General features: G+C 45.9%; 1 protein-coding gene across 1 annotated transcript in view; it reads left to right on the top strand.

Annotated features, from left to right (window-relative positions):
* The window catches only part of DPP7 (dipeptidyl-peptidase 7), a gene marked incomplete at its 5' end in the record, with an annotated part of 23,749 nt that extends 13,102 nt beyond the window's left edge, over window positions 1-10,647 (top strand). The window contains 6 exons of the mRNA XM_009584072.1: window positions 111-171; window positions 8,321-8,439; window positions 8,525-8,681; window positions 9,001-9,065; window positions 9,884-9,954; window positions 10,506-10,647. Of these exons, the coding sequence (XP_009582367.1) occupies window positions 111-171; window positions 8,321-8,439; window positions 8,525-8,681; window positions 9,001-9,065; window positions 9,884-9,954; window positions 10,506-10,647 (615 nt within the window). The remainder of the gene's footprint in view (window positions 1-110; window positions 172-8,320; window positions 8,440-8,524; window positions 8,682-9,000; window positions 9,066-9,883; window positions 9,955-10,505) is intronic.
* Window positions 10,648-16,285: the final 5,638 nt, after the last annotated feature.

Below are 16,285 nucleotides of genomic sequence, written 5' to 3'. Positions count from 1 at the left end.
CATAAAATGTGTAAGTGATAATTTTAGTGAGTCTTCCAGCTTAGCCGTTCCATGGAGCAGAGACTGTTAACTATCTTGTCTGCAATTTGCCTGTAATGTATCTCATCCAGGTTGGCTGCGAACAAATCCTTGCCCACACAGACCCAATTCAAGGCCTGGCTGCTCTTGTTGGTGAGTTAATAGTATCAGTTTGGTCTTTTATTTAACACCCTATTTTCTAGAAGCACCTGTAAGTAGAGCTGTAGCATTGTTGTGCGGGTTGTGTATCATGGGAGCTGGTATGACTCTGATCTCCCACTGGGACATTTTGCTCCATATTGGCTTTGTCCAGTGGGATGTCCCATGGTGGCCCATGGGTTCATTCTCTCACCTTTCCAAACTTATCCTTGTCAGGTTTTTCAGCCATTGCAGCCCCTTAGCCTGTTGACTGTCCGTGAGATGTGGACTTCTAAGGTACTTGGTTCTTTTCTAAAAGTTTACCCATACTCTGGCTCAAGCAGTCACAGGTTCAATACACATTCACTGAAGGAAGTTTTCTGGTCTGCTTGTTGAGGACAAGGTTATCATCACAGTGCCCTGCGGTCTTAATCCAGTGGAAAGACAGTCTTAAATACATCATGTACATTTATCTCTGTGAGTACTTAATTTGTCAGCCAGCAGTGTTTGTAAGGAAATTATTAGAGATAGAATTCAAAGCTCTTTTGAAGACTTCCTCATAAGATCTCTCAAGTTGCTCATTAAAAATAAGTTCTACATTGGTCATTATTCAGAAAAACAGGTTCTGAATGACAAAAAGTTGTTTTAAGGAATTCTTACGGGTTTAATGCAGCTTAGTAGGATTGGGAACTAATTCTTTTTTTTGCAAATTATGCCTATCGCCATGATAGCACCAAGTCAAACATACCAATTCCAAATCACTGCTAAATATGTTTGGCTGGCAACTAGAAGAGTTGTTAAAATACTAATGTCTTGGCAAACACTGTCAGATCTGCTTGACGTATTCACATCCTACTACTTTTCTGAGGCAGAGTGGGACTCTTGTTTCTCTGTGATGAACAAGCTGAGGGTAGATTTCTTCCTCCTACCCGTGGGGGAGCACTTCATGCCTCTCCCCTTCTCACCAGCTGCATTCACTTGGGACAGTTTAATCATGCAAGAGGCATGATCCACCAGAGCTTTAGGCAGGGGACTGGCTTTCTTCCATACCTGCCCCTCTGTGTCATACAGGAAAACACTGTCTTCTTTCTGCATGTGCTGCAGGGACCCACCCCCTGTGAGGTAGAGCGTAGACTCGTGGGCTGTGATGCTGAACTGGCAGCAGTTGAACGGGGATAGTGTTAGTGTTGTCCACTGGTTGCTTACAGGACAATAGTACTCCGTCTCGTTGACGTGAATCCATTCCTCCGCCTGCAAAGAACCAGACCAACACTCACCCATCGTATCACGCCTCGAGTGGGCATCACTGTCACATCAGGCTCACTTGGTTCATGATAAAGGAAGCCAGTGTCTCAACATCTATTTGAATACCATGGGGCTCAAGGTGCCAGATTTTCGATCCACCGTTAGCAATCAGAGCCTCAAAAGAAACTGAATAAAATCCCAGAATGGCACGGCTTTAAAGGAGCTTTGTTCTTCTTGGAAAATCAGAGGAGTGAGCTGAGCAAGGTGCCACAGGAACCTGCTGGAACAGGCATAGCCCAAGTCCTGCCTGCTCTCCGGACATTTAACACATTACAAAGGAAATCATCTAAAGAGGGCTATATTGCATTGAATTGTGAACAATAACTGAGTTTGTGACAACTGGAGGAATTTGATGTCAGCCTTTATGTGCAGTTTCTCTTTATAGATTTCTATCCCTTTCTCAATGAGCAATTAAGACTAAAATGCCCACATTCCTTCAAAAGAAACCATACCCGTCACGGTAAAATGGGGCCAGGCCCTGAGTCTTTACACTTTCAAATGGGAATTGCTGAATGATCTTTAAAAACTCAGTTCTCTTGGCTTCAGGGAATGGGATTCTCCTAGAATGAGACTTTCAGTCCCTGTCAGGTCTCTGCCTGGGCTGGGCAGTGCTTTCCCTCCTCTTTCAGAGATGGAAATCCAGGTTTGAAGAGACTTCATTTGCATTCCAGGACTTGAGCCCATCTTTCCTAAAATCTAGGCTAGTGTCCTCACCGCAGTCCATTCCTCTTCCCGTCTGCCAGTGTTTTGCCCCCTCTCAGCTCGAACAAGGAAAATCAGGTGGTCAGTGTGTTTGGGCAGGTACGTGACCAGTTTTACACTTAGGTTTTCCTGTGTTAGCAGGCTGCGCCTCCACCGTATATTTTCTCTATCTAAAAAAATGCTTTAAACAGCCTTTGTATCCTAGCAAATAGAGTGTGAAAACAGGGCAGCTTTGAATGCACATGATTGTAACGGCAGGCACATTTTCATAAGCCTGACTTGCAACTCTGCCAGTCCACTAAGAGACCAAAAATAATGAGGTTACTGGTCAACCTTTTGGAATAAAACAGTCAGAGCCTAGCAATACAGCGACCCCATTTTGGATCAGATTTGGAATTATAAGAGCAAATGAACTTACTCCTTTTAGTGTCCTTCCTCCAATGCAAAAGATCCTGTCCCTGACTGTAGCCATCCCATGATCACAGCGGGTAAAAGCCATGGCACTGTTGCCAATCCAGCGTCGGAGGCGAGGGAGGTAGCTGTAAGTGTCTCGTAAGGTTTTACCCCCAGAGAAGCCCCCTAGAAGGAAAGCAGAAGTCTTGAAAATCTATCCATCATCCTCTCTGACATCCAGCAAACCTTCTGCAAACATCAGCAGAGCTGATTTTTTTTCTTTAAAATACCTAAGAGGCTCAGGTTTAAAATTTCACACCATTCTGCAGAGCTGATGCAGTGTGAAATTTAAAACCTGAGCTTCTTAGGTATTTTAAAGATGAAAAAAAAGAAAAAAAAAACCAACCAAAAAACCAATACAAAACCAAACAAACAAACAAGCAAAAAACCAAAAACAAACCAGTTCCAGCTCTTTCTGTAAATAGTTTTCCGCAAAAGATTTTTGAATAAAGCTCCTGGGGTATTTCAAGTGTAACCAGGAAGAGTTTTAATTAGGGAATCTGCTTCCAGCATGCGCAGTCACAGAATGGTGGTTTGAAGAAAAGCATTCAAAGCTCTTTGAACTGTGGATCTTTGACAGAAGGTCAGAGCCAATCTGCCAGTGCTGTTGTCAACTTTTTCTCTTTACTAGGCACTCACTTGTATATTTCAGGGGTGCATTATAAAAGGCTCTTTGCCAGAAGGAAGCTGCTGCTATGGGAAGGGTGAATGCTTCCAGCTGCCTGCCTGTTGAATTGCAGCCTGCAGAGAGTCTTTGCAAACAGGGAAGATGATATTTCAGGTTGGCCATAAGCCCCAGCTCACCTGGGCTTTGATGCTTTCTGTGCCTGGACACTTTGTCTGCATGGAGCTTGTGTTCAAATCTTGTACTGAAGTAATGCTCTTAATTTTTCAGTTTGCTTGGGCAGGGCTGAAGGTTGGCCAAATCAAATTTGCAGTTACCCCACTAGTTTAGAAGGAAATGAATGCTATAGGTAGGTAAGATGTTATACCCAAGGGCTATAGTGTTATCCAGCCTAGATCACTATGGTATGTTTGAAACTCTGTGAGGCAATTTTGTCCTTGCTGTCTGGTAGGAATCAACACCAATAGAGGTTAAATGAGCTGCCTGTGGCACTGTGGGCCAGCTGAGTCAAAGCAGGGACTTGAACCTGAGCCTCAGCCATTCCCCCAGCTGAACCATTATCCTGCGCTGCCAGTACAGGAGCCCTGCTGTCAGTGGGGTGCACGTCTGGGTAGGACAGCCCGTGTACTGCCTTCCCTGCCCTTGGGGGTGTACAGTCCATCATGGGGAAGTGCCCTTCATTGCAACTGTGCAATTGAAGTTAATCTGGACTAGATCAGTACAGTGATCCCAGCTGGCCATAACTGGTTTACGAAGTGAGGAGCCTACAGCGATGGCAGACTGGCCCAGGACTTTTAACTGCAGAGGCAACAAAAAACAACAACACAGTGCTTTTCCTAGGACAAACCAAAGATTATTTTTTAAGTCCAAATTAGTAGCTACAAAAGCTAAAGATCCTACAACAGTCTCCTGAAGTGTTTAAACCCATGCTGCTTTATTGTTAAACATCCTGCACCATCTAGCAAAGATCCCTGTAAAGACTGAGGATCCCTTGCAGGGCAAGAGCTGTACAGGCTCAGTGGGTAAGAGGGTAAGAGCCTGCATTATACATCTTTTTGTACAGATTAACAAAGCAGCGCCGTAGGGTTAGTCTCACATCTTCCATTCAGATTAATACCAGGGTTTAATCCCATCCCCAACACTATGGCAGCCTGCTCCTGGTTTGCCTTTTCAGACAGCAAAGCTTTGGGATTTAGCCAGGATTGCAACATCAAGGGTGAGCAGGGGTGTGGATTGCAAGCAGATGATGTCACCTTTAATGTCTTGGAAAGAAAATAATTTTTGCCATTCAGGAGGGCGGTGAGGCTGTGCTAACACAGCAGGAAAGGGACACTGGAACTGTGGGTGTTATTGGTGTGGGTGCAGGCTTAGACTGTGACACTAAGATGCCAGCAAAAATCAACGAAACTATATGAAAATATGCTGCTTTCTACTAGCTCTATCACCTGAAATATAGAGGATTCCCTTGTGGGTTGTGCCTGCATGATCAGCAATAGGCATGGGAAAAGGAGCTGCAAACTCCCACTTGTTGTCTGTGGGCTGGTACAATTCCACGGTGCGGGTGAGGGTCCCCAGCAGTGTCCCACCACCCACGGCGAAGATGCAATCAGACAGTACTTCTGCGTGGAAGCGTGTCCGCCTCTCCAGCATGCTGGCAACCTGGAGCCAGGAAGTGTTGCGGGGATCAAATCGGAAAACCTAGGATCACAGCAGATGGGTGATGGTTAGCAGAAGGCAGGTTGCTGGCTTGCATCTCCTGTGGCTTCAAGAACTGATAAACATTTTCCCTGGGCTGAGGAAGGTTTTATATTCAAACCTGTCAGGCTCAACTTCCAGTGCCAGCCAGCTGATACAGCAGTACCTTCCCAGTGGAGCTGGAGGTTCAGTTATGACCTTTCTCTGGGGGTCTGGGAACAGGTTGTGCTCTCAGCTTGCAGCAAGCAGGAGGTGAAACACATTGGCTTAATGAAATACTTTCGTTTCAAACACCAGCTAGCATGTGTCAACTGAAAACTGTTTCAATGAGATTTAAACAAGCACATTTTGCATCTCTGCTTCTGTTTGAGTGTGTAGTAAAGAGAGCAGCTCAGCTTTGCCCGCTCCTACCCAGGAGAAGGCAGGAGTGGCTTCCCCTCCCCTCGTCCCTGGTGGCATCACCACAGAGGCGCAGCTCCTTTGCTAAGGCTGGGCTTCCACTCACATCTTGTTCAGCAGTAGATACCTCCCCAAGCTTGTTTTGTCAGTCCTGGTTAGAAAGCCCAGGTCACTGAGCAAGGGCAGTATCTGCAGAACTACATGCAGTGAGTGCTGGGCTTGGGCTATAGCCCAGCAGCCAGTGCCACGGCCCTGCTGCTTCATCCTCTGCTCCACTGCTGCTGAGCTGCCTCCTGCCTTCAAGGCAGTGGAAGAGAGTTGCTGTTTGCAGTGGCACTGCTGAACTAAGTACAATGCTGAAATAAGCCCCCTGGGAGCATGGGAAAGAAAAACATGCTGTTTTTTCTAGCAAGCTCACTGAAGCCATCTAGGAAAACATAAAATCCTGGACAAATCTTTTTACTCTCCAGGCAGAAGGGGAAGGTCCTGGGAGCTAAAGCAGATTTGCCTTTCAAGGACAAAACCAAGGAAGGAGCAGTTCTCAAGTGAAGTGGTAGGCTTTAACCATGCCTCCTGAGCGCGAGTCCCACGGCAGCAACAATGGGGACAGGGGTAGCATTCATGGGGTTGCTTGATTCACTGACGTGGACCTGGCTGAACCTGCACTGTGGAAGTTGTGTACAGATTAGGATAACAATTTACAGTAGGAGCAAGGTGAGACCAGGGCAGATTGCTGATTGCTTCCCAGAGAGTTTGGAAGCTGTATGCCCAATGGCTTTCAGTACTGCACAGAGCGCTAAGAAAATGTAGAAGTGGGAGATCTGTGGTGGGCAAGAGGAATGACTCACTTCTTCCCTCCCTCCCTTCCTCATGCAAACATTTTTCCAAGGCTAAAGATTTCTTACCTCATTTGATGGCTCTTTTCCCATGGGATCAAATTTGCACTGTCCTCCGATGACAAAGAGAAAGTCATTGATGGTGGCGACACAGTGGTTGTACACTGGCACACAGAGGTCCCCAACCTTGTGCCAGGTGCTGCAGCTCTGGTCTGCAGCCCACATCTCTCTGCACATGCAGTTGTCGGCGGTTCTGCCACCAGCGACAAGCAGCACAGTGGAACTGGAGCGGAGGCTTGTGCTCTGGGTCTGCAGAACTGGCTGAGCATACAGCTGGGAGTGGTAATTCAGAGCTTCCTGCAGGTACCTGTGGCAGCCTGAATCAAGCCTCATAAGAGGCATTTCCTGGACATATCTCTGCAGATCCCGTAAAGGAATGAGAGGGAATCTTATGCGCCTTAAAATATCTGCTGCATCTTTCAGCCGCTTGCAGTCATGCTGCAGCCAGCTCACAGTGGCTCTGAACAGCTCCAGCTCGCTGCATCCCTCGGTGTCAGTCCTGTCTAAAATTTCACAAAGGGTTCCTTGGTCCAGGTCTTTCAAGCACTGAGGATCAGCCAGGATCTGTTTGTAATGCTGCCCTATGTAGCACATGGCCTTCTGTCTCAGCTCTGCTGGGCCAAGTTTTTTAGCAATGTTAAGAACATCCATGCAGTTCTCAGAGTTCAAGCAACCCTCCAGAAAGCGAAAGCACAGCTTGATCACCTCACGAACCAGAAGGGTTTCTGCGGCTTTGAAGGTCTCCTCGATATTCTGTAATGAGAGGTCTAGTTTGTTGGAGTAAATGAAGTTGAGAACATTCCTCAGCCCGGCAGCACTGACAGCTTTCAGCCGGACGTTACCATCTGGGCTCCCCGCTCTTGCCAAGTTTCCAACAAACAGGATCTTGCAGTAATTACTTGCTGACGCTAAAATGATCTTGTGGACTGGAAAGCAAACTCCTTCTGCTTCCAGTGTCACGTCGCACAGTGCGCGCTGCGAGCGAAGGCTGCTGAGCCCTTCCAGAAGTTTCGCCAGGTAGGTGTCTGACACGAGCCTTGCCGTGCTGGCCTGTGAGCTGAGCAGCATTGCTCTGAAAAGTGCGTAGCCCTGGAGTAACACCAGGATTCTTCACTGCACACACTCGGTGTATCTCCTGGGCAGTCTTCTGCAGCCGAACCAGTGGTTTCATGCTTCAAGGGAGCTGAGGCTGTGCTGCCCACACCACAGAGCCATCCAAAAGGCAGTAGCTGCAAGCAACCTGCCTCCTCAACAGCCTCTGCCTGGTGCTTTGCAGGCACAGAGTGCCGTGTGCCTCGCAGAGCGGCAAATGGAGCTGTTGGTGCTGGTTATCACACAAAACCCACAGTGTTTGTAGGTTTTGCCTGTGGGCTGTTACACTGGCAGCAGCAGACAGCCACTGGCGTAGCTGCATTCCTCCTCCTCGCTATCTGGTAACTACCCATCCGCACAAAAACGCAGCTCATTCTTCGGCAGCTCCCCAGCTATGCTTCGCTGGGCTGCCTGGTCAGGTGCTCTTTCATCCGGGCAAGCCTGCACATGCTGTCTTTCCCTTCTTGAACAACAGTCAAACAAAATCCTGTCTGTGACGTGCCACCCTTGGCCCTCTGACTAATTTGATGCATTCAGACAACAGCAGCTTTCAGGGAGGGGGTGGGAAGGTCTCAGCAGTTGTGTCCCATTCAGTTTGAAGCATTCAGCTAATGTTCTGTACACAGCCTGCTCCTGGGTGCATTAGGGATTGGAAGCTAGGGCTCTCCCAAGGACTAGTGAGCCAGTCACTTGGCTTTTGGCACGAGCAGAGACAGCAGAGAGCACCTGGGAGCCTCTTCCTCCCCGTGGATACAGCAGAAGCAAAGGGTAACATGCAGCCAGGCTTAAGACCATGTGAAAGCTTTGGCAGAAAGTTGGGATCCTAACCTAACACTGGTGCAGATCCTGCTAGCTCTGCCCCAGCCTTACACACTTGCCCAGCTGGGATAGCTACTGCTCTGCTTGGTCTTGGCCATGAGGCTTGTGTAGGAGGCAGTGGGTGAGACAGCAGAGAGGTACTGACAGGTTGGCTTTGTGCTGTGTTCCCACCTGGCAGGGGTGTTTTACAACTCCTCCGGCTCGGCACAGTGTTACGACATATACCAGCTGTACCAGTCCTGCGCTGATCCCACGGGCTGCGGCATCGGCTCAGATGCTGAGGCCTGGGACTACCAGGTAAGGTGTTGGAGACACCAACAGGTTTCAGCTGCTACCCTGATTATCCCCCCACCCCATGACAGCTCTTGTACCTCTCTTTTAGGTTTGCACTGAGATTAACTTAACTTTCAACAGCAACAATGTGACCGACATGTTCCCCGAAATGCCCTTCACAGAGGCCATGCGAGAGCAGTACTGTCAGAGCAAATGGCACGTGAAGCCACGAGCACACTGGCTGCAGACAAACTTTTGGGGAGGAGGTGAGTTGTGCTGGCTGCTCATCCCTTTGCAATATGCTGTAGTTGTCTGCCTGTCCCCCCTCTGCCCAGCTGAGGTCCGTGGGGACAGGCACAGCACACTAACAAGTCCTGGCAAAAAGTCACAGCCTTGTGCTGACTTGAGCCAAACAGACCTTTCTGTACCTTCTTGAGACAGAAGCGGAAAAATCTAAAAATTGCCAAGAATTTGTTTTATTCTCCTGTGTTTTCTGTTCTTGGCCATGTTTGCTGCAGTAGCCAAATACGTTTGGGTAAATGGGCAGGAAGGAGGCCTCTCAAATGTCATCGCTCTGAATTTCAGATCTGAGAAGTGCAAGCAACATCATTTTTTCAAATGGAGACTTGGACCCGTGGGCTGGAGGTGGGGTAAGCATGTGCACTGCTGCACACCGAGCACAGAGAGCAGCCTTTCCAGATGATACAGCACCCCCCTCTCCCAGTCAAAGCAGCACTGGCGATTCATCTTTAGCCCATTTGAGTTTCTGCAAGTGGCTGTTTTATGCTGAACCATTCAGGAGCCTCAGGACATTAATGACAGACACATTGAATAGTGTCCATCAGCCAGGAACACTGATGCAGCAAAGGTGGCTTTGTAGTGCAGACACAGCAGGATCCTCCTTACCCAACACCCGGGTCTGAACTACAACCCGTTGTGTTTCTGTGTCGAGACCTGGTCTCAGTGCTGACAGCCAAGTGCTCCTTGCTATCTCCAGTCTCAGCATACTTTGTGAGACCAGGGCATATTTTGGCTTAGGTTTAACAAAACTTCAGAGTGGTGGCAGAGTTCTAGTTTAAAATTTAAAAACAAAAATGACCCAGAAGTGGATTTTGAGTTAGTTGACCTCCTGATTGTAATGTGGGAGTTCCTTGGTTTAGGCTGGCTTGGCAATCCCAGATGCAAGAGGAACAGGCTGCTTAGGGTACATGGGCCCAAAGAAGCCTGTTACTTCAAACTGCCTGTACTGAAATAGGCTGACAGTCTTCATCTCAGGGGAAGCCTTCATTTGAGACAGATGATTTGGGTCATTAGGACTGTTAGCCAGGCACACAGTATCAGCCATACCAAGGATCTCTTCCCGTGCTTTTCCTCAGTCCTGCCCAGACTGTCTTCCAGTTTTCAGAACTGATGTCCAGTTCTGCCAGGTAACTTGGTGAGAGTTTGTCTCTGCTCCTTTTCCTTCCAGATAAATAGCAGCCTCAGTCCTTCACTAATTGCACTGACCATTAAAGGAGGCGCTCATCACCTAGATCTTAGGTAAGTACTGAACTCTCCTTTGGCTGACAAAATCCTGCTGCCCTGGGTGTTTGATCTTAGCTAGCAACAGCTAGCAAAGAGCCAGGAGATACTTTACTTAAAAAGGACTGGATACCAGACTGTTGCAGCGTAACTGTGGAAGAGCAATCCTCTTCCCCAGTACAGGGCTCTTACAGCCTTCATGGAAGCCAGGCTGTGGAGAACTCAGCACTAAGCACACGTACTCTCATTAGAACATGTTCTTGCACAGGGATTGGCACAAGTGTGTGATAGCCTGTAGCGATCAGTCACGTGAAGTAGTCCAGCGTCTCTTGGCATTAGCCATCAGCCTTCAGGCCTGGAGCAGCCACTCATGCAAGGGAGAGCTCAGAGCTCTCAAGCCTGCTTCCCAACCTCCTGGTGGGTGTCACACTGTAATTTGCTTTCCAGGGCATAAATATGAAGTGCAAAACAGGTATCTCTGTCCTTCAGTTCCCTGGCTTGGCTTTCCCCATGCAAGAGGCAAAGAGCTGCTGCCCATTGACTAGCTCACACTGCTCTGCTTTTTCTAGAGGACACAATCCAGCTGACCCCCCATCCGTCACAGAGGTGCGCAAGCTCGAAGCGAGCATCATCAATGGCTGGGTCAAATCTGCAGGGATGGAAAGAGCACGGGAGAAGCACTCAGGAGCTTCAGCGGGCAGATGGCTGTGACTACGTCCATCCCCATAGCCTCCAGCGGGGGTGCGAGGCTGCCGCAAGGATACAAAAAGACAGCAGCCTGCTGAGCTGTGCCTGTACAGTTTGAGAAAGCGTTCTCTCCTCTGTCATGACAGTGGAAATTCACCTTTCTGAAGTGCCCCACCTGCCCCTAATCAAGCATCAAAAGAAACGCAAAAGGCCAAATCACTGACTGAAGACAAAACCACTTTGTGTGGGTTTTGTGCTCACCTGCTCAGAATGAGAAGGCATTATAAATGGTGGAAATAATAAAAGCTTGCCTGGAAGGCCCAAGAATCATCACTGTCCTGAACAGCGTGGTTGTAGGAGGCACCTTGAGGTTGAAGCTAAATTACTTTTAGACAAAAAGTAAATATTAGATGACTAGTGGAAAAGCAGAGGTATGGTCATTACTTACACAGGTTCATAGGGGACTCCATTAGTGACCAGTTATATAAAAAAAAGACTCTTGTCAGCCTCATCCGGTGCTGTGGGTTTGGGGTTTTTGTTTGGTTTTGCTTTTAACTTGCACAAGAAATCTCCAGTTGCTGAGCTGGAGATTTACACAAAGTAATCCTGGAGTGTACTGCTGTCACTCAAGAGCTGCGTATTAGTGACCAGTAAAGCACATTTCCACTTGAGACATCTTCAGATCTTTTTAAAATAAATTACAAGTTTATTAAAGTGTGTGATATAATTTCATGGCTTGGTAGTATAGCCAAAGAAGATAAAAAAGCATACTTCTCACCTTCTCAGGCGGAGTAAACTCATCTTTGCACATAAACAGGTGGATTCTTACCTACTGGAATTACTATTACCAATAAATACTAACATAATTGCAAAAATATTAAATCCTGGTAATCAATTGGATGCCTCAGTTGATCCATTTACAATGATTTTATGAGTTAGTGGAGAAGCCTCCCAGGTCATCAAAGGTTTACATTACTTATACAGGCAAAGTCACAGCATTGCTTCAGCTTCTATTACATTGCTCAAACACAAGGCTTTGTGTTAAGTATTTGCACTGCTGGGTCCTCCCTGCCATCACAGTATGATTGGTTCCCAGAGCTACGATGTCAGTCACTGGTGTTATTTCAATATTTGGGTGCTGACAAAAGGGGGTTTTGCATACAACCTGCTTATCTCTTCCCTGTTCTTAAGCACAAAACGCCAAAGCCTCTGCTCCCCACCCCCTGCTGAGGAGGGCGGGGCGGGGGGGGCGCGGGGAGGGGAGGCAGAGAGTGGGAACAGATGGAGTCCATTTATCAGATCTTTCAGATATGTACAAATGAAGGACAACATATGGAAGACCCGATTACTCAAACTCCAGCCCCCAAAGAAAAACGCTTTAAGACTGTTAGTGGACTACATCCTCAATAAGACCCGTATCTTTTCCATTTGTGCCAATGAAAACCTCTACACCTCTGCCAAAAGCTGTCAATGTCCCTTTTGCTCATACTGAAGTCAGGCTTCAGGTTTGTTGCTGAAACTATAGCTTATACAACACTGCCACTTCAAGCCTTACTGAGATGCTAGAATCACCCTCCATGCTCACAGACCCCTGCCGACTTTTCTCAATTTAGATTTGCTGTACCCCAGCAATTACTCAGGACTAGCACCACATTAAAAAAAGCAGAGAGCAGTGGATGTGCCTGCAGACAGAGGGGGTTACATCTTGCTTACATTACCTTTCTAATAGCATCTTTAGCTCCCAGCAAGCAGGCACCCTAATTAAACCAGCCCAGCAGTGCATTAAAGCAGCCAGGTTCAGTATGAATCTTTTGGAAAGTAATCTGCAAGTTACTGCCTTTGTCCAGTGGCTTGTTTTGTGCCTTTGAGTGAACAGAGGCCCAGGTGTCTTTTAACCTTCCAGAGGATAAGAGTTCTTTAATCCTCTTATAATGGACTATACTGATCTCTTATTTTCCTCTTCCAGATAGTACTTGCCCCAAAGGAATCCACACAGTGTGGGGGACACAAATGGTTTGATTTATATGGAAGGATGAACTAAAGGCTTTCAGATGCTATGGCAAAGGGATAGACAAGATATACATGGACTTCCATGCAGATGATAGATAAGCAGCGCTAAAAATAATTACAAAAACAGGCTTCAGAAACTGTGGCAGAAGTCTGAAGCCAGTGCCACAAACGTCCATAAGGTTTTGAAGCCTTGGGTAAGGAAGAATGGGATCTGAGCGGAAAACCCTGGTTGTGGTGCTCTCCGAGCTGAAGGGAAGAGCCCAACAGCAACTGTCACCATTCATCGCTGGAATGCTGCCTTGCGGCTGAACTTCAGGGAACACAAAAGGAAAATGGAGCGCAAGCAGAGAGTAAGTGACCCAGAGCACCATCCACGGGTGGAGCCCCCATGCTGGTTTAAGAGCTGTACCAGGGGGTTGTTGAGAAAAGGCTTATCTATTCTATCATCACGTACCAGCATGAAGAGTATGACCAAGATGGGAACATTGCACAAAACAGTAAGAAGTCTCTCTCTGGTCACATGCCTTTAAGTCAGAGCTTGAAAACTGATCGTGCAAATCAGCAGGTTTTCCGGCAAGCACAAGTCATCCATTTCTGAAAAACTCAGGATTGGTTTTTAGTGGAAGCTGAGGCCTCCAGACTTTGACATTAAGTTCTAGCAATACTTCAGAGACAAAAAACCCCAAGCCATTCTTCCTGAACCCTAAGTCGGGAAACTCTTAACCCTTCTGTTGAAGCAACAAGCTTGCCAGACAGCATCATGGAGTTACCCTGACATGTCAGTTTTACTGGTCTTGTTAAATATACTGAGTGTGGCATTGGAAATCAGGAGCTGAATTGCCTGTAGAGTTATTTCTAGGAGTACACAGCTGAAGGAAAGTAGTCTTAAAGGGCAGGAGAAATTCACAAAACTGTGTCAACGTGTTAGTTGCAGAAACCTATCCTGTCTGCATCCCTCATCACTGCAATGTCACACTGGTATAGAATAGGAAACAAAGTAGATTCTTTGCCTAGTATTTGGAGAAGTAAATATAGCTGTGAGCTTGGGATGTAATGTTGAAAATCTTGTTAACGGAAAGCCATGTGAAACGTGGAGGGGCCCCTGTCAAAACTGCCAGTCTCTAAGACCTGTAGTGAGACTTCAGTTCTCAAAAAGTTCAGAGATTAGACGCTGTGGCCCCATCCATGTACTGAATTTTCTTTGAGCAAACAGTTATGTATTTTTTTCTGAGCTGTGGCTTAAAGCCCAGCGTGTGAGACTTTCAAGTCCTACAGCTGTGCAGCACTCCGTGGCTGTGCCCATACCCATTTCTGTTTCTCCGTGAAAGCGTAAGCGAACAGTATAGCTGGGAGGGGCTGGGACTTTTTTTATTTTAATTAGGCAAGGCACTCAAGCTCTTGGAAAGAAACCAAGGCAGCTCTTTGTGCAAAAGGACAGCATCACTGCCTGAAGAGATGGCCTTTCCACAACATTCGACTTAAGCATCAGAAGCGTACCGGTATGCTGAAACACCAAAATGGATTACAGACCCTGCAGTTAAGGCTTTGGTTCAAAGAACCACAGAGTACTCGAAAGAAAACTTGTGAAGACGTGAAAAGCTTCTGTTGTGCTGGGGGAGCACATAGTGGAATTGAGATGGGCTGTGAAGCTCAGAGACTAATCTGACACAACATATTATGTTAAGAAAGTAAAAATAAATAAGCAATTAAAGTGATCTTTGCAAAAGAATAAGAAGCAGCAGATGAGCTTTTATCAGATTATTTAGGTTTTTGCCATTTCACATGTGATACAGGAGTCTGAAACAAGCATTTGTTCTCAAAGGTAGAGAGCGCTGAACAATCTTAACTTCAGATTTAAAGGGTGAGGACAGTGAAGCCACACTTTGCAAAGAGATTCAGTTTCCCAGGAAGAATTAGGTAGAAAAGAAATCAGTTCGACCAAGAGGCTCAGCTAAAAGACAAGAAGTGTGTTTGGGAAAGTGATGATTTATTCTTCTCTCCTTCCTTTAACTCATTATAAAATTGATTATTACTCTCAAGCCAATCATAAAGCAAAAAAAATTGTAACACAGACTCCCACAGTCCCATTTGTAGAGTCGATTACATTAAGACTAGTATAAGACTTCAATAACAGATTTTTGATGAGCATTTATATGTATTCCCCTTTCTAAGAAATCTCTTTGTTTCCTCAGTAGGGCTGCTGTATAGGTGAAACGCTATCTGGAAGTTTTACAATCCATAGAAAAGTCATTAATTAAGGGTTCAATACTAGCTTCAATCAAAGGCACAATGCCAAAGCAACACAAGTCAGTAGGGCCTGGGTGGTGTCACTGAATTTATCTTTTTTTTTTCCCTTTTCTTTTTTTTTTAATCTCCAGTTTTAAGCCTTCAGCTTTTAGCCAAAGCTCAGCTCCTCAGAAACATGAACATGCTCCACAAACAAAAACACTGAAGGTGTTTCCTCCCACATTTCAACAGCATTTTCTTTCTTTGCTGCTATGTCAAAGAAAACAACATTCTTAGGAGCAAATCAGTTGTGCAGACAAAGGCTACAGCTACTGGATTCCACTGCACACATAAGTAAGAAATTAATTTCCAGGGTTACTGGTGGCATGTGAACAGGAGGAACAGTAACATTCTGCACAAACTTGTCACGTCTTGCAAATCCCATGGTCCCTTTGATGACAGAAAAAGGTGCATTTATATAATTTGTAAAATTTCTCCATTTCCATAAGCCATCATTAGTACATGGAATGATATTCTTTAAAAGACTTAAATAGTGGTCCCAAGGGTAACTTCTGACTCCAGCGAACAGAACTGATCAGCATAAACCAAATAAAGATGCATCTTACTTTACAAATCCGAGGTTACAAATACTATAAAATGCACATACCCCCCTCAGACACTGGAAAATTAACCATTACAGTCAGATTTAATTAGTTCCGTTTAGCAGCCCTAGATTTAGAGGGGAGTGTACCTCACTGTCACTACCACGCACCTGCATACTTCCTGCCGCTCCCATTAATGTGAGGGGAAAGGACATTCTGTTGAGAACAATCTCTTTAAGAAATATGAACAAGCACATTTCTGAAACTTATCTGTGAATACAGGACTGTCCAAGTAGCTAAAAAACCAAAAGGAAAAGCACTATAGAAAGCTGATTTCCAAATTCATGGTTTAAAACCTATTTGCACATATAAAAATGAAAGATCCCAGAGCTCCCATAAGATTCTTAAAAAAAAAAGGGTCTGCTTTGTCTTCAAGCAACGTAGCAGATTTCACTAATTCTATTGGGACCAGGAATGTTGTAATACATTTAGACTGTCTGCTTTTAATACTACTAATGAAAATACTTCTACCCAAGGTACTCCTAAGGAAAAAAAAATTGAAAATTTCTCCACAGTCCAAAGTATGATGACTAACATGAACTTCACTGTACAGCTGTAAGCTTGTTTTGAGTCAACAAACACCATACAATGCAATATCTGGACAGCAAGGGACAGAAGGAGGCTGACTTAGAATTATACCTTATGTGCTCACAAGCTTTCCCAGTGCCCAACCTCAGAAAGCAGCTTTCAGTCAGAATACCTGAGTCTAACTGACGCAAATAATATATAAAATGCATGTGTAGTTTCACTTGCGTTTCACATTA

Source organism: Fulmarus glacialis, unplaced genomic scaffold (assembly GCF_000690835.1).
Source record: "Fulmarus glacialis isolate BGI_N327 unplaced genomic scaffold, ASM69083v1 scaffold6708, whole genome shotgun sequence".
NCBI lineage: Eukaryota > Metazoa > Chordata > Aves > Procellariiformes > Procellariidae > Fulmarus > Fulmarus glacialis.
Note: the sequence above shows the minus strand (reverse complement) of the source record. Positions and strands in the feature narration are given on the sequence as shown.